This window comes from the organism of the source record quoted next, unplaced genomic scaffold, assembly GCF_019419815.1.
Source record: "Pyrus x bretschneideri cultivar Hongxiangsu unplaced genomic scaffold, Pyrus_bretschneideri_v1 Contig7, whole genome shotgun sequence".
NCBI classification, from domain to species: domain Eukaryota; kingdom Viridiplantae; phylum Streptophyta; class Magnoliopsida; order Rosales; family Rosaceae; genus Pyrus; species Pyrus x bretschneideri.
This window is the reverse complement of record NW_025999809.1, coordinates 2,568,025-2,594,186: the sequence shown is the minus strand read 5'-3', so window position 1 is coordinate 2,594,186 and position 26,162 is coordinate 2,568,025. Positions and strand designations below refer to the sequence as shown.

Sequence of the window (26,162 nt, the reverse complement as noted above, 5' to 3'; positions counted from 1 at the left end):
GATTTAGTCTCTGCGGGAATTGCTCTCTGCTTTCTTGCTTGCTTCCCAATTTCAAGCTCTCTCTGTCTGTCTTAATTTGCTTAATTGGATCCTCTTCTCAATTGCAACTTCATAAATCTCATTCATCTCTGATATATCCATTCTCTTTCTTCGGTATATTATCAAGCATTCGCTTCTTTCTCTTGATCTTTGATATATTATCAAGCACTCAGATGGACTGCATCATTACTCTCTTGCGGATGTGCCGCAGATCGTTACCATTTTCTTCTTCTGATTCTGCAGCTGTTGATGCTGACAATGTTTATGTCACTCCTTATCAGGAAAAGTATGATGTTTTTATCAGTTTTAGAGGTGAGGACACCCGCCTTGGTATTACCAGCCATCTTCATGCTGCCTTACTTCAGAAGAAAATTGAAACCTACATAGATTACAGACTGAAGAGAGGACAAGAAATCAAACCTGCCCTTCTAGAAGCAATCAAGAAATCTACGCTTTCGGTGATCATGTTCTCGAAAAACTACGCTTTTTCCACGTGGTGTTTGGATGAACTTGGGCAAATACTCGAATGCAAGGAAAGATATGGCCAGATGGTTATACCCGTTTTCTACGATATCAGTCCATCGGATGTACGAAACCAACAGGGGAGCTATGCGGTTGCATTTACTGGACTTGAAAAGCGTTTCAAGGGCAGTATCCACAAGGTGCACAAGTGGAGGAATGATTTGACGACTGCGGCCAATCTATCTGGGTTTGATTACTCAGACAAATCCGGGTAAGTAACTCATTCTTAAACTTGTATAAAATTATAAATTTTCTTTAAACTTTGAGAATTTAATTTGTGCTAAGATGTGGTAAAGCATATTTAAGACTAACTATTGCTTTTCTACCTAATCATACATACATACATACATATATATATATATATATATGCCAGGACGGAGGCAGATCTAATTAAGAAAGTTGTTGATCATATTTGGACCGAATTGATTTGTGAATCATCATGCATTTTGGAGGGCCTGGTTGGAATTAAAAGCAGCATCGAGCAAATAGAATCGCTATTAGACATTCATTCAGAGGACGCTTGCATCACTGTAGGAATTTGGGGGATGGGTGGTATTGGCAAGACCACCCTTTCCGAAGCTGTTTTTCACAGACTCTCTTATAAATTCGAAGCCAGTTGTTTTCTTAGAAATGTTAGGGAGAACTCAGAACAAACAAATGGACCAGATCACTTGGAAAAAACACTTCTTCAAGAGATACTAAGGGAAGAAGGTCTATCCATAGGATCAACATTTGTTCGAGAAAGGCTCGGTCGTACAAAGGTGCTCATTGTTTTTGATGATTTGGGTGATTCAATGCAAATGGAACGTTTAGCTGGCAAGCGTCTTCGGTATGGCACTGGAAGTAGAATCATTATCACAAGTAGAGATAGGAGAACACTTAGGCAAACTGTTGAAGAGGATAAGATCTACGAGGTTGAGGGTTTAAAACCAGACGATGCTCTTGAACTCTTCTGTTCACGTGCTTTCAAAAATAACATGACTCGTAGAACAGAGTATATGGAGTTGGCAGAAATGGCTGTGGATTCTGCTGGTCGCGTTCCCTTAGCTCTTATAGTTATGGGGTCCTTGTTCTTCAATTGCAACAGCAAAGAACACTGGGACGAGGAATTCAACAAATTGAAACGATCTCCCTGTTGTAAAGATATCCATAAAGTGTTGAGACTGAGTTATGATGGATTAGACACAAATGAGAAGGATATATTTCTGGATATAGCATGTTATCTTAAGGGGAACCATGTGGATGGCGTAAAACGAATGTTAACTACTCGGGGATTTGATGCGGCACCCGGAATTAGAATTCTTGTTGATATGTCTCTCATATCAATTGATTCAACCGAGAAAGCCATAGAGATGCACGATTTGCTTCAAGAAATGGGAAGAAAAATAGTTCATGAACAATGTATTGACAATCCCGGTGAACGCAATAGGTTGTTCAATGATGAGGATGTCTATCATGTACTGAAAAGAAACACGGTAAGAGCCCAATGAATTCCATTTCCTTTTCCTTTATTTCTTTTTTTTTTTTTTACAAAAAACAAAAAGCAAACTTTAGATGAAAACACACCAAAGAAAAGCTCAATTATAATAAAGAAGTTTGATTACTAAAAAATAAACTATTGATTGAATTTTGTTGTATATATAATCACATTTAGAATTTGTTCTTATTGTCAGGGGACTCCAATTGTTCAAGCCATATTGGTTAACTGGTTTGAGATGGAAAATCTGCAGTTGAAATGTGCAGACTTCAGAAAGATGTCTAACCTAAAGATGCTAATTGTATTTAACTCTGAAGAGTGTGGCACTTACTGCAAATTAACCGCTTCTCTAGATCTTCCTGATTCTCTGCGTTATCTTTACTGGCTTGGATATCCTTTGAAATCCTTGCCATCAAATTTTTCTCTTGAAGATCTAGTTGAGCTTCATATGCGCAAAAGCCAAGTGAATAAGCTGTGGAATGAAGAGCAGGTATATATGCCTATTTAAGTTCTTGTATAAAATGCAGTGTAGAAAGTCTTGCGTATTAATTCTTTGTATTTTTCTTTACTTTTGTTACAGAGACCTGTGAACTTAAAAGTGATTGATCTGGAGTGGTCTAGAAATCTAACAGAAGTTCCAAATCTCTCTGGGAGTCTAGAAATTGTGCGGATAAATCTTTGTGGCTGCAAAAGTTTGGCTGAACTTCCTAGGTGTTTTCAACATCTCCACAAGCTGACTCATCTTGATCTGTCAATGTGCAAAAGTCTCAAGTATCTTCCAGAGATGCCAGAGAATATTGAATTCTTAGATTTATTTGGCAGTGGTATACAGGAGTTGCCTGAATCAGTTTGGTCTCATGAAAAAATTTCTTACTTGGATATAAGAGATTGTAGAGACCTTAAGAAACTTCCAAGCAGCAGTTGTAAGCTGAAATTCGTTGGTTGTTTTGATCTACAGGGCTGCACATCTCTTGGCCAGGTTTCTGAGCTTCCCAGGGATATAAGTGAGTTATCATTGGTTGGTTGCGAGAGCCTTGTGAGTCTACCAACCAACATTTGTAAGTTGAAATTTCTCAAGAAACTCAATCTCTCTAGGTGCTCTAAACTTGAAAACTTCCCAGAGATCTTGGAGCCAATGGAAAATTTGGAATATCTTAGTTTAAGTGGAACAGCTGTTCAAGAGCTACACTCATCAATTGAGTTTCTCCCTGCGCTCCAAACAATTGAACTAGAGGATTGCAAAAGGCTTTCATGTATCCCGGGGAGCATTTGTAAGTTGAAATCTCTTGAGACGCTTGATCTCTCTTGGTGCTCTAACCTTGAAAACTTCCCAGAGATCTTGGAGCCAATGGAACATTTGAAATCCTTAAATTTAAGTGGAACGGCTGTTCAAGAGCTACACGCATCAATCGAGTTTCTCCCTGCTCTCAAAAATATTAAACTACAAGCTTGCAGAAGGCTTTCAAGTGTCCAAAGATCATTTCTAAGGTGAAGTCTTTTGAGAGACATGATCTCACACGTTGCTCTGCTTTTTATGAATTCCCTCAAATCCTGGAGCCAATGCAACATCTGAACTTTGTTAGTTTCCAAGGGTCAGTGGTTGAAATGCTTCCCTTGTCTTTTGGAAGTTCTAGACCTCTGTTGCACTCGCATATCAGAAATCCCTGATGGTCACATTGGCTCAATCTCAATCCCTGATGGTCACGTTGGCTCAATCTCATTGCGAGATTTAATTCTGAGTGAAACCAGGATTAGGAGCATACGTGCAAGCATCAAACAAGCTTCTTGGTTGCATAGCCTAAGCTTAACCGGGTGCAAGAGGCTTCAATCATTACCAGAGCTCCCAGTGCTATATGATCTTGAAGCTCAAGGCTGCACGTTGCTGAAGACAGTGTCAAGTTCAAGGACAGCACTCACACAAGGTGGGGATAAACACGACTCTTTTGGGATTCTTCTGATTGCCGAAAATTGGATCATAATGCAAGGAGCAACATAAAGGATGAAGCACAACTTAGAATTATGCGAGTGGCAACTGTGCCTTGTGTTAGCACTGTATGTCTGGGAAAAGAAATTCCAAATTGGTTCAACTTCAGCTATCAAAGTGAGGGACCTTCAGTTCATATCAAGCTTCCTCCAGATTGGTTTCGAGCAGGTTTATCAGGTTTTGCTCTCTCTGTCGTTTCTTGGGTTTCAACTGCCAGGGAGACTTAAGGGTAAGAGCTAGTTTCAATGTTAAATTCCTCGGTGAAAGCCATGAACTGTTCACTTCTCTATTCTATTTCCCAATTCGGATATTGGATGACTACTGTTACGATCGACATCACGTGTATGTGTGGAGTAAGGCCTTTATATGTGAAGAGATAGCAAAAAAACTTTTCCCCTGATGTGTACAAACTTGCTTATGCGGCCTCTGTTGAGCATGGTGGACTTTTCCGAAAACCCCATTTCTGGTGCGAAGGTGTTGAAGTGTGGTATATGCCCTTTGTATGCGGAAGATGCTAAGAAATTCAAATTTGATCATGTCTTGGTGCCAGGGGAAGCATAAATACAAGAAACAAGACAAGATGATGAATCTGAAGCCAATTGATCAAGTTATCAGAACAAAGCAAATGAAGGTGATGATGAGTCAGAAGCCAGTGAATCAAGTTATGATCAGGTCGAAGTAAATGAAAGTGGTGATGAGTTCGAAACAAATGAAAGTGATGATGGCCAGAAGCCCTAGTCTTTTTGAGGGGTTTTTTGTCCGAACAGAGCATCAAATTGAACTTGTATATACCTTTGGGAGATGTAAGTCTAGCGATAGAGGTTTATACCTGAATGGAGCATCAAATTGAATTTGGACTAAAATCGCCAAATCTTGTCTTCTCGTTTGAACTGGATAACAAAATCACCAAATACAAAATTTATTTGAGATGAAAAAAGAAATTACAACAAATTAAGTCCTTAAATTTAATAATACAATCATCAATTTGTAACAAACGAAAAATCTATGGGGGTCTTCGCTTCAATAGGAGTAGGAGCATTCCAAAATTGAGGAAATATATGCCCGCAACAAGCTGAAGGAAAAAATAATGACGAAATGGCAACATGCATACACAAAAGGGAATGAATATAAAAGATACATGACAAGCTCAGTGATTTCAAAGCATAAAACACAAGGCCCGTCCCACCCACACAACGATAGAAAGGCTTTGAATGGCGATTGAATAGCAGACACAAAACGAAGCACAACTAACCGGCTTAAATGCACTCCAATGATCAGAGTCCTTTTTCGGAGTCTCCGGAAAGGCCTTGAAGACCCAAATGGGTCCGAGTCTCGTCTCAGAGTTTGACTGTCGAATGACGTCCTAAATGGAGAAGACCAAAATGCGTCCAAGTCTCCTCTTGGAGTTTGACTGTCGAATGATGTCGTAAGTGGAGCTGCTGAAGACCCGAAAATATTTGATTCTCTTCTTGGGGTTTGACTGTCCATTGACATCCAAAATGACCCTGATGATCCAAAGGGGTCTTGAGTCTCTTCTTGGAGTTTGACTGTCCAGTGATGACCTCAATGGCGCTGAAGAGCCAGAAGGGTCTAGGATGTCATCAAATGTTGGAAATCCATGACCCTGATCAAAATCTCTACTACTGTGCATAGAATCAAATCTTCCAAGCGTTTCTGGTTAAGGGAAATGTCCAGTATCTTGGGTGCTTCTAAACGAATCAAAGCTGGAGAAGGTGTCAAATGAAGGTTCTGAACCATCCTTGTACCTTGGTGGTGAATATCCTGAATTGAAGGCAGACATTGGTGTGTTGGGAACAGAATCATCGAAAGCAAAAGGGCGGCTCTTCTGGGAAAAGCTACCTCCTTGTGATGGCCCAGTCTGGATAGGGTTGAGGCCGAAACTCCCCAGGGCCAGAAAAGTAGTGATCCTTATTACTTTCCTGATCATATCCTACATCACACATAATTAAGAGCAGTTACCGCACAGTCCAGCATGCCAGTAATAACAAATATAAAAATGCAAAAACAGAAAGCTTGAAAGTGCTACGCAACCAAGCTATTAGAAAAGGAAGTGGATTCACTGGAATCTAGAATCCATGCCTACTTAAAAGGTGCAAGATAATGGAAACTTTCCATCGGCTGCAAAATGTTCCATGTGCAATACAGCACCCTCTGTTGTCAATGTAAAAATAAAAATGGTATTGATTAACCAAGGCCTAACGCCAAAACCAGAGTCCCCTTCAATATGAAATTAATTGCACCAAGAACAATTCCACGTCCCCTTCTTTTTATATCCACAGTGAACCAAAACTGAAATCAGGAAGTTCGGTTTCGTCCTATTTGGTCGAAAGACCTGTACTTCTAACTGATTTACATGATGAAACCATCAGAACTAGAAACTTTGTGAAGATAAAAGCTATTATTGTTAAAATTCTCAGGCCCTTCTTTAATAACTAAACGCAGCAAACATTAGGACACTTGAGGCTACTCTTGAAACAAAGGATACATGATCACCACCACAAACAACTTGGTGGTATTAACAGCAATCATGGAGCAAGATCCGGTTAGCATAAACACAAGGCCAAAGAATTGAGTTCCATAAAATAATAAAGAATACTGAATGTACAATATCGGCTTACCTTGGTGGTATTAAATGCATTGAAACCCCACTCCAAGTCAACGTCATCATTAGTGTCAAATCCCCAATGCTGGTTCATCAAAACCCTTGTCACCACACAACACAGACCCAGCACACCCGTTATCATCACTGCACATGAAAGTTTAGAATTTCAACAATTTTTGCAGGTATCAGGGTGATGTTAAATATGTAGAAAACTGCAGATCTAAACTATACCTTTGAGATTCGATATCACGGGGCTAGGCATCTGTGCCTACTGTCCTTCCATAGTAAGAATCTAAAAATTTTCTAAATGGGCTTCCAACAGTAGTGCTGGGAAATGGACTGTTCGGAGCACTTTTTGCTCACTCCTCTTCATTTTTATCTTATGCTGCTCCATTTTCAACAACCTTGTCATCCGCACTGAGGCTTTTCTGACTTAACATCAACTTTAGGAGAAGAAGCAGTTGGACTCTCAACTGGGGGAGCTTTTCTTTATGAACTGATGATGATTTCTGTTTTGGAGGCGCCAAGACATTTGACACATCAAAAGAGCTCCTTGACAAAAGTGAATCCTGAAAAGTAAACTTCTGAATCAGTCACATCGAATAGTTAAAATTCTTGAACAGAGTGGGAAACCACCACCAGACGACAAATAAACTATAAGCAAGCAGGCAATATGCTCCATTTACCTCAAGGTGAGAATGAAAAAAGAATTTAAGTGCTACCAGAAATTTATTATCTCAGAGACAATACTGGATCTATAAAAACTCATTTTTAGCATACCTTTGTCTTCAAACTTATCCCAATCCACATCCCACTCAGCAGCTCCTTCTTGGATGCCAGGTTGCCAGCCTCTATAAAAACAAAATAAAATTTCAGATTACAAAATGCAACGTAATACAAATACCACAGCAGTGATCCATAACGAAAAAAATGACGCACTCAAGGAACGCTAAATAGAATTCGAATAAAATGCAATGTAGCACAAATACCACAGCAGTGAAAAATAACAAAAAATAAAATGATGCACTCAAGAAACGCTACATAGAATTCGAATAAAATGCAATGTAGCTCAGCTAATGTCATAGGCTTTCTGCGTAATCCATACTTCTTGCAGCGCTCATTGAGAGTTTTCACAAGCCATCAAGATCCAAATGGATGCGATCAACAGGATCCTGAAAATTTCAGTTGGGATTATCTTACACAAGTTGAGCAAAGGTATTTCTTAAACAGCATGGTTATGCAAAGGTACCTGAAGGATGCCGTCAGCATCACCTTCTTGCTCCATCTTGACAATTGCCCTGTATAGCTCCATTTTCTTCTGTCGCATATAAATCACATAAGATAATCAGTCCGGTGATAATAAAAGGAATACACCACTACTATGGGTATGGCCATTCAACTGATTTTGAATTTTGATTGGCACTTATCGCATAAAAATAAAAGCACGGCATCTCACATGTACAGGCAATTATGACTCAGAACTAGCAAAACGAACAGCAAGCAGTTGTCACTTTGATCTTCGAATGAGCAAAAGCAAACATACAACATGGAGCCACTAATTGTCCACAATTTATATTCGGTGGAAGGTACCTGTAAATCAGGAAATGTGGCTTCTTCAATAGTCAACTTGGAAGCTACATCTCCATCTGGTTTGTATATCTCTTCATATTTCTTAGCCAGGGACTCAGCCTAGATTCATGTCGTCTTCATTAAGCCAAGACAGGTTGCTAAAGATTAACGCAAATATGTGCTTAGGCTCAAGTATCCTACAGCATACCTCACGTCCATCAGAAGATGCCCTTACTGTGATCTCACTAAGGCAAATGTCACATCTGCTCTTGAACAAAACCTTATACCAAAAAGGACAACAGATTAGAGCAAATATAACAAGGTAGTCACATACATCATAGTTTCAAAGCCACACATTATATATGTGATATAAAATAAAGCACTAGCATTCACAATGATGCACAGCATTATGTTAGTAAAACATCACTTCCGTTTAGTATGTTGTTTATCATTTTTTATCATAACACCGTCATACAGTGTTACTGTCCGTCCTTTTAGTTGTTAAAAATCTGCTTTTTTGAGTTGTACATAGAACTCTTAACGTAGAATTAGTAAAATGCAGGTGCAGAATGAACGACTAATCAATGTGGGAGAAGCTTTTAATTTTTTTTGGGTTCAATTTTAAATGGGTTGTTATCAACCATTGAATTGCTTTTGGAGTTTTCATTTGATAAGAGAGACCGGGGGTTCTTTTGGGTGAAACTTTTGATCCGTGAGATTTTTAGTTAGGTTGTGTTGTGGGTTTTTGCAAATTTCTACCGTGTTTATGCATGCATTGTTTGTTATAGATTTGGAAGAAAATAGCATTACAGGGTGTTGAGGGTTTGTTGGCGGGGGAAGGCAGCATCGTTAAGATTTTTCAAGTGAGATATTAGGGTGGGAGAAAAAGGGGATAAAGAGCATTGAAGTCACATTTGGGATTAGGGGTAGCCAAAACAGGGGAAAAAAATATGACAGAGGAATGGACTCTTAATTTTTTCTTAACTGGTTTGGGATTTTGCTTGCCTTTGGGGTCATCATTGGCGTCAAGCCATTTGGTGTCAAGCGGTGTCTGTTTTTTCATAACTTTAATTACTAATTTTTGTGTCGTTTGTGATTTTGTGTCCTGGGATTTTTGAATTTTATAGTTCATTGTCGGTTTTAAAATTTTTTTTTTTTTTTATCTTTGTTTGTTTGTTTAATATTTTGTGTTTGTGTTTTGCAAGTTCTCTTTCCATTGGGACCTCTGCATTTTTAAAGTGTTGAGGGTGAGATTTAGATACTCAAAACACTAAATTTTTTTTTTTTTCCAAATATGCCCGTTTGGTTCTCTTCGGTTTTAAATGTTTAAAATTAAATGGTTATTTGGATAAAATGGTTTATTAGTTTATCTTATGTGTTGTGATCAGGAATTCAATTGGATTGGGTAAAATGCTTTATCAATTTACATTATAGGGAATTTTGTGTATTATGGTCTGTGAGTTTTATTGCTCATCATTTGTTCTTTTTTCTTTGTTTGCCGGTTTCTTTTGCAGGGGATAACTACAATTTGGGCATCTTTTCGAGTTTTAAATTGCTTGAGGGTAACACTAACCAATTTCTGTTCTTTTGCATTTCAACTTAGTCTTCATCTACTGTTCTTTTGTAACATATTTTTTCACACATTTACTCTTTAGTGGACACACCAACCAATTTCTGTATACAACATTGTCTCCAATCACCCTTCATCATAAGGTACACCATTCTAACACTATCTTTTCTGTGTTTTGATCAAATTATTTCTTGGCTATTTTAGTTATTAACAATAACAATGTATTTCTTGCCTTGTTCAATACTAATTGCCTTAACACTTTCCTGCATCTTAACCATCAATTTATAGACTTAAGAACCATTTGCGAACTCACGCTTCAATCAACATTCTTTCACACACTACAACACAACTTTAACCTTTGAATTACAGCTGAACTGTTTCTTACAATTGCTTCATTATCAAGTCAAAACTCAACCATCTGTTATGCCTATATGTTTGTTCCTTGCTATAAATATGATTAATACATATACATATCTGTAAAACTTTTTAAAAATTTTATACACTTTTTAAACCCGCGGCAACGCGCGGGCATAATTGCTAGTATAAACTATATTTATATTATATATATAAGAAATAAAGAGAGGAAAAAACTCTACGCCCGCACTCGTGGACCTCAACGTATGCCAAGTCTGAAGGAGTTTGTCATCTACATGGCAACCGGGTATAGAGAAGGTGTGTATCTAGAACCCTCTAAAACTCCCACGTTCTCCACTCAAGTGATGATTTTCTCTCAGCATCTCCACACCCCTGGAAAGTAGCATCCCACTAACTTCAACTGCCATGTCCACTGTTCGCCTATAAAAAGGCATCGAACCAAAGCAAAGGGACGAGACACAGAAAAAAGAGGAGGTACGCTGCGGGAATTGAGATAGAAATTGAGAGAGGAAATAAGCAACGAAGTACTGCCGGAAGAGATGACGAAACTATGTTTCGTTTCTCTTCATTTTCTCTCCAGTAAATTTATTTTGCAGGCCAACGTTGTCTTTAAAAACTTTGGTCAGTAACAAGAACTTATATGCTAGCAACCGTCGACGTTAGACAAAAACCCAAACGGAAATAGCAGTCATGCCACATCTCCAACCGTCGTCTCCGGTGGTCTTCCAGATGGAGTTCGTGCACTATGCAACTTGAAGAAGATCTTCATCTATCCTCTCAACCCAATGGTCACAACGACATCAGGGACCTCCAAGCTGTTAAAACTCGCACCCCAAACCGCCAATCTCGAGCAGTGTAGCACCCACGACTGCAACAATTCTGTCTCCCTCTCTGCCCAGCGGTGATGCTCCGCTCCCGCTGCAATTACGACTACCGTTCAATTCCGCGAGCCCAGCGAAGTGCAGCAATCGTACAAACTACACCCGTAGCCGGAGATCACCACTCCAACACCACCGCCCATCAATGGCGCCGAAGGAGTAGTGGATGCAGCAGCCGGTGGAAGCCTTGAAACAACGGTGCGTAGCGGCCACGGCGAAGTGACATCGGGCGACAAGCAGGCAATAAGAGATGAAGGCAGCCAACGACACAGCAAGAGGGAAACGACAAAAAGCTGTTAGAGAGCAGGGAGAATAACAGAGGAGAGAACACGAAGGGCTGCTCAGATTCAAGAAGGTTTGCAAAGGAAAAGTGAGTAAAATTGACAGATGCTACAAGACAAAAGGGAAAAGAAGAGAACATATTGTTCAAGAGTTCCACCCAAAGTATTTTGTGTCAGGAATTTAAAAGATGAGAAAAAATGGTCAAGAAGGTTTGCAAAGGAAAAGTAAGTAAGATTGACAGACGCTACAAAACAAAAGGGAAAATAAGAGAACGTATTGTTCAAGAGTTCCACCCAAAGTCTTTGTGTCAGGAATTCGAAAGATAAGAAAAAAAATGGAGACTGCGAACTCTGCAAAAGAAAAGTAGAAAAATGGAAAATAAAGACGAAAAAGAAGAAAATTTATTGTTCATCACATGGGTGTCAGCAAGCTTCAATGGTAAAGTCAAAAAGAAAATGTTCATCACATGGGTGTTAGCAAGCTTCAGTGGTGAAGAAAATTTAAGTCTTCATACAATTAAAGTCACGGCAAAAGCAAGAGCGAGTCCATGCAAATCACAAAGACATACCAAAATATGATGTGGTTGTTCTCGACCCAAAGCCAGCACGTGAGGTGAATCTAGAGGTGAATCGAAGATGATCTGAAGTTGCAATTAAAGCCGCAGTATGTAAGACGAAACAAATGCAAGTTACAAGGAACTTGATAACTTTGAGGCTATCCATCTGAAGCCAAAAAAAAAAGAGAAACAAACAGCAAGGGAGGGAAATAAAAGCTCCTCTAAAATTTGGAATGCCACTCACGTGGGCATTATGAGCATGGCACCATTGATTGAATATGGTTAATGAAACAAGCAAATATGGAGACAAAATGACAAAGGGTACAAAACAAAATTTGCCTCTTGATGTCTCTACAGCATGTAAAGGAAATTGGGAAATTATCAAGGACTTTATTTTACTCTCTCAAAGAGAATAAGTCCTATGAATAAAAAACAAATATGAATGAGTTCATACCAGTTGGCCTCTTCGTACTAGCAACCATGGATCAACATCATATGATCTTTTTCTTACAGCAAAAGGAAAAGACTCCAAAGGCATAGGCTCAAGAACAAAAAAAAGCACCGAGTCTCCCAATCATATTGTGGTAGCAGCTCCAGCATACATGGGCCTTTTTTTTTTTTTTACAAACTTGAAGTACGCTCAAATTAGGCTCAAGGCATAAAGCGGCTCCAAATACTTAAATGGCACAAAGCCACTAACAAATGGCACAAAGCCAATACAAATGGCACGAAGCTGCTCCAAATTCAAATGGCACGAAGCCATATCAAATCCCAAAAGGCACGAAGCCGAAGAAAAGTCAAATATCAAATGGCACGAAGCCGCAACAAAATCTCAAATGGCACAAAGTCGTATCAAGTATCAAAGGGCACAAAGCCGTAACAAGACTTAAATGGCACGAAGCTGCATAAAGCTCCAATGGCTCAAAGTCCTCACCCGCATGAGCTGAAACTGCACAAGACGTCAAATGCTCCAACGGCTTAAAGTCCTCGTTCGCATGAGCTAAAACTGCACAAGGCATCAAATGCTCCAATGGCTCAAAGTCCTTGCTCGCACGAGCTAAAACTGCATAAGGCATCAAATGCTCCTTGCCTACATGAGCTAAAACTGCACAAGGTATTAAACCCCAACAAATACATAAGGAACTACGAGTAGCTTGATCCCTCAACGAGGGTAAGTAGGCAATCTAGGGCTCTACGTAGATGCAGTCACAAAATCAAATAAACACCCGAATCCCCAAGTTACAAATTATTAATATTAGAATCAAAGGGTATTCCTTTCCCAAAAGAAGGGTTGTAGTTAATAGGCGCGTAGCCTAGAATGGATCGAACTCAAGTTAATAAAACCCTCTTCGGAAAAATGAACGAGGGTGAAATTGTGTCAAGTGAATTATTTGTTTACATATTTTGTACAATTTTTGCTCAACAGACTCATCACTAGGTACGGTCTCTCCTTTTCTTTCCTACTCATTATTCATAGAGATCCCTACTAACCCAAGTGTTTAGAGTCGTGATTTCTATGACTTTTGTGAAGTGAACAGAACAAGCTCCACTCGCAAGTCGCAAACTGGTTAGGCTTCAATCTACCAATTAATTAATGCCCTGTCTTCTAATTTATATTACTTCAGGCTTTCAAAATTAATGCTTGATTTCTACCATTTCCGATATTGTTCTATTGTTTTAGGCTACATGTGAAGTGTTAAGTGTTATACATGTTAGGTAGAATGAAGAAGTGAATTGGGTCCTCTTGAGAATATAGGGGATAAGTCTATGGGTGTTAACTAGGTTTTCTTATTGTTCGTTTAGTAACAACATAAAATCTCAGTATTCACATCTCCAAAATATTTAACATCATCTACTAAGTATTAGATTGCATTGATCTAAATAAGAACCTATTAAATCATTGAAAATAAAGTTCTCTCTAACTGGTATAAACCTATGTTAGGCTCAAAAAAAAAAAAAAAGCTGGTATAAACCAGATTCATTTCCACCAAAAACACTAGGTAACCATACTTTATTCTTATTTTCTTCGTAGTATAAATCTGTTGATGTATAAATAAATTGCATGTATTTTAATATTTCATTTTTTTTTTGCCTAGGCTACTTTCTTGACAATCAAGAGTAGTGGAGTGGAACTTTTGGTGCTCCGGTGAACAACTTTTGTCATATTTTCTCAATGTAAATCAAACAATATTCCTTAGTACTTTTAGCATGTAAATAACCCAATGTTTCATAATATTTTGTATATAAGTTCTACTATTGATCGAAAACCACAAAAACTACTCAAAAACGTCTCGATCTATTTTGTTTTATGTAGATAATCAAAAGTTTCTACGATTTTTTGTATGTAGAGTGTATCAATTATATCTTTTGTATGAAAAAAACCTTTCTATTGTTTTCAAAGTAGATAATACTAATCTTCTATGATCCAATCTTTTATATATAGGAAAACTAATGAAAAGAGCTTGGAAACTTTGAGTTTTAATGATAAGGACAAAATAAAGGATAAAGTGAATAGTACCAGGTTTGATTTTTTAGTGTAAAAATGTGGTTTTTCGTTAAAGTGAACAATACCGTGGGTTTTTCGTTAAAACTCCCTTTATATATTTCATACATAATCATTCTTATAATTTTAATTCCACTGCAACGAGCGAGCTGCAGTTTCTAGTTGGTCACTAAACTAGAAAAATTGAAAACCTCGTAGGTAAGAAGTGTTTATGTAAACGCATGTCAATTGATGAATGGGAAGCATCTTGCTTTTTTTTCTTTTTTTCTTTTTTTTTAATTATAAGCAATCTTCTAGACTAATCTACAGTGAGTCAAGGAGAAATGCCTAACCGTAATAGCAATCCACCACTTATTTTCTAATGTTTACTTTTATCCTTAATTGAAGAGTTGCTTATACTTGGTTTGCTATCCTAACATATTTTTTTTAGTACAACGATATATTTTATACTAAAAGAATAAGAAGTTCAATTAAGCAACACAATGAATAATCTTATTTAATATCAAAATTGTCATCTACGAAATTTGAATCTAATTAAGATCTTGGACTGTAACATCTTAAACTAATAACAAGACAACAAGTACATAACAAGGGCGTCACGTGACCCACTGGGTGTAGATTAGCTGTATTTGTCAGGATTAAATTTCATTGGATCTATAATAAAACATTGTACGTAAAAGCGCGTCAGGGGGGCCTATTGGCGCCACTATGCACCACTTGTGAGTTCTGAGTAGTCAGCTAGCTTTAGCAAAAGGTGTGAATGATGATTTGCCCTTAATTTGTCTTTCTTCGTGTGTGTGAACGCTATGATTTTTTCGCGAAAGGTGCCTGAGTTGGGTGATTTCATGTCTACTTTTTATTTTCATTTCTTTGATGATTTTCTTGGAGATCGACATAGGATACTCCGCATCATAGAACTTTTGGTAACTTTGTGCAAGTCAACTAGTACAATTGTTGAACTCAGAATTGATATAGTCTCTCCTGGCAATTGCTCGCTCCTTCCCTATATTGCATTGACACGAATACGGATACAACAATACGATAAATCTTAAAAATAAAATCATAGACATAACTCGAACACGACAATTAAAGTAAAATAAATATTACATCTAAGGAAAAAAAATACTTCGAATTCATAATATAACAAAATACTTATGCTAGATGCTAGAGGTTGCGCATTGGATGTGGAACCAAGTGGCTAAGGAACTAAAAAGAAAGAGAACCATGTTGTCGTCGTCGTCGTCGTTTTGGCGGGAGAGGGGGGGGGGGCTAGATTCGAGACAAGAGGATTGAAGTTAGGTGTAGGTCATGAACATTTTTAGGTTTTAATTTCAATATTTCTAAAAATGTTCCAAAATGTTTTTGAAATTTACAAAAAGGCTCATGCAGTGTCTTGACCGTGTTCAATGTGTGTTGGAGTGTCTGATACTCTAACACTTTAGAGTTTTGGAGTGTTTGTGCAACCTAGCTTCTCCCTTGCGCTCTATCTGTCTTCTACCTCTCTCTCGCAACCCTTTGTGTTCCTCCAGAAAAGCATTCCCGCAGAGTCTCGAGAAACCCTACCGAAGCTTTCTCTCTTCCCTTTTGCTCCTCACGTCCACAGGCCACTAGCCCAAGAGGAAAAGCGAGTTGAAGAAAAAGCAGCTCAGCAAATTGATTGGGAAGGATGATGGGGGAGTGGCAACAGTAGCAGCAACAAATAATCCACCAGAATTTGCAGAACCCAGAAGAAGATGATGGGATTGAAAATGGAAATGAAGGGTTGTTCGTGAAGGTGATGACGTACGAGCAAATGGAGCAGCGCCTTGGAAATGAAGAAGATGAGAGAGAGAGAGAGAGAGAGATTTATTAATTTTTAGGCATTAAAAATTATTTTTTTAAATTTCTTAATTATAAATATTTAAGATAAAGTTTATCAATATTTTTATTTTAAAAATAAAGTATATTTAGTAATTTACCTTTATTTGTTAAGAAAATTAAATTAATGGCATATCTAGTATTATACATTTTTTGGTCATTTCACATAGTCACAGTTGTTTTACATAAAAGTTTACCAAATAGTATCATACTGCTTTTTTTTCCAAAAGCACTACCAAACACTCTACTGCTTTATTTCACAGTTGCTTATTCTCATAGTACAGCAGAAGCAGTATTTTTTCATAGCACATCAATACTAAACCAACCCATAGTAGAGCCGAGTAGAAGCTTGAAAAATCATTCGACCAAAGTGCTCAAACTTGCTTAGATGATATTATTCGCAGATAATTGTACTTACGATGTTGTTTCTTCCATAAACTTTGTTTTTTTTTTTTTTGAACAAGTTGCAATCACAATGACTATTCCTCTATGGATCTTAAGAGCAACTCCACCCCTAAAGACTTTGCGCCAGCACTCAGCACATTTATCCACTTCAGTGTACAGTAATAGACCCTAATGAACAGTAATAGGCCAAAGCATCTCCACCCCAAAAAAAATGTGCTGGCACCCAGTCTAAAAATGCGCTGGCACGAACAATCTCCACCCCTACAAAATGCGTTGGCACCCAGTCCATTTAAAATATTAAATAATTTTTTTATAAAATAATAAATAAATAAAATAGTTTTAATTTCGGATAGGATTTTTAACTAATCTCGTCACGCCACGTGTCAATATCCGAACGTACTATTTTTTGAATAGATTTCCGCTAAGATTTTCAACCAATCCCGACAACCCACGTGTCACTTCCTGTTTACAATAATTTAGGCAAGATTTCGATAAGATTTTTAACCAATCTTGTCACGCCACGTGTCATTATCCGAACGTACTATTTTGTAGATAGATTTCTGATAAGATTTTCAACCAATCCCGACACGCCACGTGTCACTTCCTATTTACAATAATTTAGCCAAGATTTCGATAAGATTTTCAACCAATCACGTAGTGCCACGTGGCATTGTCTAGAACCTCATCTTCTCTTTTTTTGTCCATATAAACCCTACATCCCTACATCCATCCTCACACTAAACTCAATCCTTTTTTTTAGCTCAGAATTCTTCTTTATCGTTTTCAAATCTTGAGTTCTTACAATGTCTTCTTCAAGGAGAGCGTATAAACAGTTGCAAGAGCAGCAGAAAAGGTTGTTGGCATAACAGGAAGAATTGGTCAATCTTGACCAAGGTGGAGGTAGAGATGAGGCATTCGCAATGGAGGAGGATGAGGATGATCACCATAGAAGGCGAAGGGCCTCACATTCCCACCGTATCATGGAAGCTATGGGTCAGATAGCCAAACCCAGACGTGCGGCAAACATCGATAGAAGAAGGGAAAGACGAGGTAAAGATCTCTTGGAATATTATTTTATTCCCAACAGCATTTTCCCTAATCATGTTTTTAGACGTCGTTTTAGAATGCAACGAAGTTTGTTCGATAAAATCATGAGTGATGTTTGCAACCATGATCCATATTTTGTGCAAAAAGAGGATGCTTTTCATGTTCTAGGTCTTCTTCCTGAGTAAAAAATTACAACTGCCTTGCGAATGCTTGCATATGGAGCATCTGCAGATCAAGTGGATGAGATCGTAAGGATGGGAAAAACAACAGTTCTAGAGTCCCTGATGCGGTTTTGCTCTGCAATTGAAGCCCTCTACACCAATGAGTACCTTCAGCAACCCACGCCAGGGGACATGCGAAGGCTTCTGAGGAAGGGTGAGATGCGAGGCTTCCCTGACATGATTGGAAGCATCGACTGCATGCACTGGACATGGAAAAACTGTCCAAGTGCGTGGCAAAGAGCTTATGGCCACAGAAAAGAAGCCAAAAGCATCATTTTGGAAGCGGTGGCTTCTTTTGATACATGGATTTGGCATGCTTTTTTTGGTGTTCCAGGAGCTCAGAATGACCTAAATTTCCTTGCCCAATCTCCAGTGTTTGACGAACTGCTACAAGGAAATGGGCCGAGATGCACATATTGGGTTAATGGTAATAAATACGAGGGACCATACTACCTTGCAGATGGTATTTACCCAAGGTGGTCAACATTTGTCAAAACAGTGCCACATCCGCAAAGTGAAAAAGAGAAACACTTCGCAAAGTGTCAAGAAGGGTGTAGGAAGGATGTCGAGCGTTGTTTTGGTATCCTGCAAGCTCGTTGGGCCATTGTCAGGGCTGCAGCTAGAATGTTTGATGTCGAGGCTCTTTGATCCATCATGATGACGTGTATTATTCTCCACAACATGATTGTTGAAGACGAGTATGATTATGATACTGTCGATGAATACGAGCTGGATCCGATGAACAACTCAAGAACACAAATCTACTATGCTCATGATCAGACCGAAGATCCCGTGCAACACGAGTCGTTGGAACGGGATGGACGTTACAATGAATTGATCGTTCAACGGTAAACTTCATTGCAAGAGCCATACTGGCACATAACCCGCCAGAATGACTTGATTGACCATCAGTGGAGATTGTACGAAGGCGAAGATAATTAAAATAAGGCTTGTGGTTGAAGAATAAAGTGTATTATATTTTAAGTAATCTTATTTAGTGTGTTTTTTTTTTAAAGTTTAAATGGTGAGGTTATGTAATGTTATTTGGTGTAATTTTAAATAAAGTTCTAAAAATAAATAAGAAATTAAATAAGAAATTAAATAAAGTAGTACAAATAAATGCGAAATTATACAAAGTCTATGGAGTTAGGATATGTGGTGCTAGGATCTTGGTTGCTAGGATTTCTGTAGCTGGAATCCCCTTGACTTGTTTCGACATCTCTTGCACGCCTCCTTCGCACGACATTTCTTTTTTCTGATGTCCAAAAATATTTTGAATTCGGAGACAGTTCTACTAGAGACTTGTTCATAGTGTCACGATCTGTTTAAGCCATCCTTTCTTCTCTAAGCATCTCATTCTCTCGATGAAATGCTTCTCTAATCATCTCGTTCTCTCGATTAACTATTTCTCTTTGTCTCTCAGCCGCCACATCACGAGCCTCAGTAGCTGCTATTATTGCTGCCATAGCAGTAGCTTTTTCCTCATCTCTAACCTTTTCCCATGCCATGTTCAGTTCACCTTGACGAGTAAGTTCCTCCATATATTTAGTGTAGTCATTTTTTGAAGAACTACCTTTTTTCTTTTATGCCTTTTTACCTTGAGGCTTGAGGGACTGACAAGTCGGTTGGGTCTCTGGCACTTCTTCAGGCGTCCCTTCCGTGTCTTCAAATGTGTTGGCTTCTTGTTCGGCTGTGTCTGCTTCTGGCGAACTGTGTAGACCCATACCGTGCATGACAACTTCTGGACCGGTTGCCACAATTTTGTATCTAGGGCAATCTTTGACAATTTGCCAACATTCCCATTTGTTGAATGATTTGTTATGGTTCTTTGCATTGTAGAATGCTTGTGCTTGTAGTGTCTATAAAAATGTGGGATAAGATAGTATTAAAAAATATTGATGGACGTGGAATGCATATAAATTACATAGAAATTACATAAAAGAAATTAAATAAATTAAAATATTGATGTGGGTGTAACACAAATAGATAAATTACAATATTGATGGGCGTGGAATGCATATTACATAGAAATTGTTGGAAATATGCCCTGAAAGTCAATCTTTGGAAGAAACCTTTCAGGACAATGAATTGATGTATATATGACTCTTATACATCGGAAGGCAAAGATACTAATTGGGACTATCTCAATGAACGAAATACGTCCTAAATAGTGAATCCATGGACAATGGATTGATGGAAGAAGTAACCTAATGATGTTAGATTACAGAGACCTTCTTCTCAGAACCATCATGTCCAAAAAGGTTCCTGGTCATAAGGATTGTCGGAGGGATACTGGCAATCCATAGACTGGTACATACTATGTCCGCTTCAATTGGAAGGATGGAAAGTCTCATCCCATTCGTGTAGCGACACTAAGACAAGCATGTAGGTGCTCATTAAGGGAATGAGTTCACTGAACACAATCGAACGAGAGTACTTGCATGGAGGTCTACTCACATGTCAAGCAAGTAACTCTAATGGTTGGAATAATGTAAGTAATCCTTTGACCTGAGGCATCTCGTTGTCTTGTGGTTAAGTACTTAATCTTTGATTATGTTAAAGCCATTCCATTCGAGAGTGTCCAAGGCATCGTTGGGGTTAAGCCACTTAGCCATGAAGGCAAGTGAATGCGCAACAAGGAATCTCTAATCCTCGATAAGAGAGGATGAATACTCTAAGATATGATTCGGGAATCTTCGGCCGAAGTATCGAGCGTAATAAAGGAAAGCGTTCCTATACGTCTCAAATGAATCGTATAAGAAGGAATAATCACATTAGGGGTTTGACATTATAAATCCATACCCTAGTAATGTGATTGAGAGTATTGTTTTAGAGAAGGATCGAATTACATTGTAATTCCAACTGAATAGGTTCTCCGAATAACTTCTACATTAGCTTGGGTAGCCATGATATATGGTTAGATGTCACTCATGGCTTGTGAGTTCTTCTAGATGATTAAATGTAGTCATTAAAAGGAAGGTGAATTAAAAGTAAGTTTTAATTCACTAAGTGATTGGATAATCAATTGGATTGGTGCCAATCACCTCACTGCCTTGCTAATTAGAACCTAAAAGATTGTTCACCGATACACTCTTGTAGTGAGTAACTAATGGATGAAGGAAATAATTAATTGGATTAATTAAGTGTTTTGATTAATTTAGAAAGTCTAAAGAAATCATAAAAGCGATAAAGATCGTTTTGGGCTTAAAGAAACGTTCGGGTTTAATTGGGCCCATTGGGCCAAAACCCATTGGGCTTTTATTCAAGCATTGGATGACTTGAAATAATTAAAAGCCCAAAGCCCAAACCAAACACCAAAGGCCGGCCAAAGAGAAGGGATAGAGTGGGTCAATTGTTGACTTGTTTCTTTAAGTAATAAAAGGAACATAATAATGAAAGTGTGTGTGAGTGTGTTAGGTAGTTCATAATACACAAAAGAAAAGAAAATCATTCTCTCTAATCTTCAAAGGGCCGGCCACCAAAGGGAATTCTAGCTAATCATCTTATCACCCTTTGGTTAATTCCTTCATCTTTCTCATTACAAAGTGGGTGAGGATCTTTAGAGGTTTTCATATCTTTGGAAACTTGAAGAGGACCTAGGAGCACTCATTCTCAACAAAGTGGAGGAGGCAAGGAGGGAGGCTAGGCTCAAGGAGTTCAAGGAGCAAAGAGCTTGGAGGTGGTCAATCCTTGGTCTTAGATCTAGATCAAGAGGTATAAAACTACTCCTAAACTTTGTTCTTCAATAAATTGTTTTTGATGCATCATATATAAACCTATGCATCTTGAAGGGGATTTGCATGACTATAGCTTTGATAAAATGTATGACATGCTTCCGTTGCTTTCGTATATAAATTTTGAATTGTATATGCATGCTAGTCACTAGAAATCCCACATAAATCTCATATTTTCCCTTCAGAAATTACATAAGAAATTAAATAAATTAAAATATTGATGTGGGTGGAATGCATATAAATAAATAAAAATATTGTTACCTCATCCGCTAAACTTGTCCCACTACGCAGATTACCAGAAGCATGAGAGATGGCGTTTTTCCAACAAGTAAAGGATGCGTTGAGTTTTTTCCAACGACCTTGAAGACCTTGACTAGATCTGGCATCTTTTCCATGTACATCTTTTCCATGTACATCGCAAAACGCTTTCGTAATTTTACTCCATATTTCTCGCTTATCCATCTCATTACCCGTAATCGGGTCATGAGTAGTGCGAACCCAACATTCACACAACGTAACATCTTCACTGAGCTTCCACGAAGTCATTTTTTTCTCTCAAAGTGTACAAAATATTCAAATGTAGAAAGTGTAGAAAATATTGAAATGTGGTGTAAGGTAGAAGATGAGGGTTAGGTATTTATAGAAAAATTAATTAATTTTTTAAAATTTTTCTGTATTTTTTAAAAAAAATTTCACAATTTTTAATTAATTTTTAATAAATTTTAATGTTGTAATTAATCTGGACCGTTGGATTTGAAAAATAATCAAATCCAACAGCCAATCAACTGCCACGTGGCCAACGGTCAAAATTATGACCGTTGGGCCTTTTTTTTTTTTTAATTTTTGGTGAAAAAAAAGTGGACCGTTGATCTGTGATTGGACGGTCCATTTTAAAAGTCAAATTTAAATTTTTTTTACCATTGGAAATCCAACGGCCTACAAAAACTAGCAGTTGGAAATCCAACGACTCTGAGGAGGGCCACGTAGCCCTCACCCATTCGAACCCACTTACGCTGAAATGCGGGGCCTGCGCGCTGCAGCGCTGTCGCCTACTCGGGCCCAGTCGTTAGTGTTGTGCACGCGCCAGGGAAATGGACCAGCTTCTGGGTCTGTCCGAAATGGGCTGGCCTGCTGCCTGGCATGGGCTGGGTGCCAGGCTGTTTCACGGGCTGAAGGGTTTGGACAGGGTGTTGGGCTGCTAATTGGACAGGGTGCTGGGCAAAAAAAGGTGGGGTGGATCTGCTCTAATGGACACGTAGTCATAGTACATGTATTTGGTAATATGACTAAGAACAAGTTGTAATCACAATGACTATTCCTCTAGGGATTCTTTTTTGGGGATTTCAGAGATCTTGTAATCATGATCGTTCATCGTATATCGTGTGATCAGTTTTCGTTAGTTATTATTTATATTTAATTTTAAATTTTAAATTTTAAATAATTTCTGACCGCACGATGAACGATCACGATGCTGAACTAAAATCTTATTTAGTCTTTGCGGGCAACTGCTCTCTCTTCTCTGGCTTGCTTCCCACTTTCAAGCTCTATGTCTCGAAGGGGGCCCATTGGCTACTGTGTGTTTACCACTACCATACATACACTTGTATCTTGTGAGTTGTGACTCTTGTGAGCAGTCAGCTATCTTTAATAAAAGGTGTGAACTGATGATGCCATTGCCATGTGATGATGTGTCCTTCATCTGTCTTTTTCCATGTGTCTGAACGCCTTGAATTTTTGTTCGCGGAGGGTAAGGCGAATGAGTAGGGCAAGTAGTTAAGTCAAGTCAACTAGTACAATTGCTGGGAAAATAATTATCGTCGGATCTATTTTTTAGGGATTTCAGAGATCTGATGATCGTGATTATTTATTGTATATCATACAATCAATTTCGTTAAGTACTATTTATATTTAATTTTAAATTTCAAATGATTTCTGACCACACGATGTATGATGATGTTGATATCTCTTCTCATCAAGAAAAGTATGAATACGTTATTTGGTAACTTATTTAAAATATTTGGATGACTAAAGAATGTTTCGTATAATTTTGTATGAGATGATCTTCAAATGAAGATTAAAATATTAAACGCTTTTGATTATAAAATTTTTATGGTTTTGATTATAAAAATTTTATATTCAAAACCATAAAAAATTATGGTAAAGATGCATGCGTTATTTACAAGCGGAAAAATGATAACATCCCCCAAAAAGAGGAATGCAAGCATTATCCACACAAAGAGTATCTTGATTAATCATTCAAGACCTAATGCCTAAACCGCAGTCCCCTTCAATGTGCAAGTAATTGTACCAAGAAACATTTCAAAATATCCATGGTTTGTTATTTTGGTTATTTATTATTATTTTTTAATTTTTATTAAGTCGAGCAAAATATAAGTTCGAGCTCATCCAAAAATTGAGCTGAGCCAACCTACCAAAATCTAGATTTCGGTTTACAAACGAGCAGAGTAGAGTTGAGTATGAGCTTGAAAAATTATTCGACCAAGGTGCTCAAACTTGCTTAAATGATATTATTCACGAACAATTGTACTTACAATGTTGTTTCTTCCATAAATTTGTTTTTTGAACAAGTTGTACTCACAATGACTATTCGTCTGGGGATCTTAATGGACACGTAGTTATAGTACATGTATTTGGTAATATAACTAAGAACATGTGAAAACCAAATACAATTATTATACTCAAACCCCAATTCAGTTATTTCATCCGCTATGTTTCTTTCACAAACATGAATTACATCTGTGGACAGAGTCTGGTGTCGAATTTCCCTCTCCTCCAATATTGCTTCATCAAAAACAAAAACCATATAAACCATTTCAACCAAAAAAAAATATATATATATATATATATATATATATATATATTGGAAAACCAGCAGCAATGACCCAGCCAAGTCCTATCCTCACATTGCCAGCCTCCCAATTGATCTCTCTTCCATCACTTTACTCTTCTTTATTGGGTCGATGACTCCTGAAAACAAGTCTATTGAATGGGAAGGACCTTGCGTTTCAAAATCGGACTGGACCAAAACCGATCTGGAGGTGGGCGTTCTCAATTTCAAGGTATCGCGCCTGTTGATTTAAAAATTGAAATGCGTTAGATTCGTTTTATTTACATCCATTATTGTCATCATGAAATCCTAGACCAATAATGCAGTAGCAAGTTTGTCACTTAGATGTTACAGTGATAGGCCGAGGTAGGTCGTTGGAAAATTAGTTTTAGTTTTATTGTTTTTTAATAGGTTTTTCTTGTGGGCTAAGGATTATGTTTTCTTGCTTGTTAAGTTTGTGATCACTTGCCCGCTAAAGATTAGGGTTTGATTTAGTTTTCTGTATAAATAGGTTAATAGGAGTTGCTTAAATCTTTTAAAAGCAGCTTTTTAGAAGAGTTGGGCCCTTAATTGTATTTGGTAAATAAAAAAAAGTGTTTTTAAAGTCATGGGTTCAAAATAGCAGAAAGTAGAAGCAGCTTTACACATGATCTTCTGAAAAGCGATGTTTTTCATTAGAGTCAGGTGAACAATACCAATTGATTGAACTTTTATATTCACAGTCAGACCTTTTTTTTTTTTTTTATAACTAAAAGCATTTTAGCATTATAGTTCACCAAACACGTATTTGCTTTTTTCACAAAATTGTTTATTCTCATAACTCAACATAAGCATTTTAAAAATTAAAAAAATTAAAAAAATAAAAAAAATAAAAAAAAAAAACACAACAACCCCCATACTAGGCTGTAATCTCTTCAGCTTATGTAGCCTTTTTAGAATAAATTTTTATATTTCATTTGTTCGGGCGGGCCTTGGCTACTCTGTGTTTGCCATTACCATGCACTTTTGACTTGCGACTCACCTAGCTTTAAAAGCAACTTCAGCGTTGGAACCCTTACCCCAGGATATTCACTATTCAATTCATCTTATGAACAGTAACTGCCCTAATGAACAGTAATAGCCCTAGCAATAGCCTTTGCATATCCATCGTTACACTTCAATAGCCCTGGCAATAGGTAATAAAATATTAGTATTTTTTTTATTTATAAAATAATACAAAATAATTTTAATTGTAATTTTGAATAAGATTTTTAATCATTCTCGTTGCGCCACGTGTCATTATCCGAAGTATTATTAAATAATACAAAATAATTTTATTTGTAATTTCGGATAAGATTTTTAATAGTTCTCGTTGCGCCACTTGTCATAAAATCCGAAAAGACAATTATTGGGGATGGATTTCCGATAAATTTTTTAATCGTACTCGTTATGCCACGTGTCATTATCCGAAAATACAATTATTGATGATGGATTTCTGATAAGATTATTAACCAATCACGTCGTGCCACGTGTCATAATCTGTTTACAATCTTTGAGGATAGATTTCCATCAGATTTTTAACGAATGACGGCATGCCACGTGGCATTATGTACAACCTAATCCTTTCTGAATCCTCCATATAATCCACCATCCATCCTCACAAATCTCACACCAATTTTCTCAAGATCTCTAT

General features: G+C 37.6%; 1 protein-coding gene across 1 annotated transcript; it reads left to right on the top strand.

Annotated features, from left to right (window-relative positions):
- Positions 1-4,893, top strand: LOC125472484 (disease resistance protein RUN1-like). The gene is made up of 4 exons (XM_048574015.1): positions 1-772; positions 935-2,036; positions 2,235-2,528; positions 2,619-4,893. The coding sequence occupies exons 1-4, from the start codon at positions 213-215 to the stop codon at positions 3,528-3,530; spliced, it is 2,868 nt and encodes a 955-aa protein (XP_048429972.1). The 5' UTR covers positions 1-212; the 3' UTR covers positions 3,531-4,893.
- Positions 4,894-26,162: the final 21,269 nt, after the last annotated feature.

What these genes read in the sequence shown, in the direction of transcription:
- LOC125472484 (XM_048574015.1), top strand. Translation starts at nt 213, where the DNA reads ATGGACTGCATCATTACTCTCTTGCGGATGTGCCGCAGATCGTTACCA. An exon ending in GATTACTCAGACAAATCCGG is followed by an intron (nt 773 to 934) that starts GTAAGTAACTCA and finishes TATATATGCCAG; the next exon opens with GACGGAGGCAGATCTAATTA. An exon ending in ATGTACTGAAAAGAAACACG is followed by an intron (nt 2,037 to 2,234) that starts GTAAGAGCCCAA and finishes TCTTATTGTCAG; the next exon opens with GGGACTCCAATTGTTCAAGC.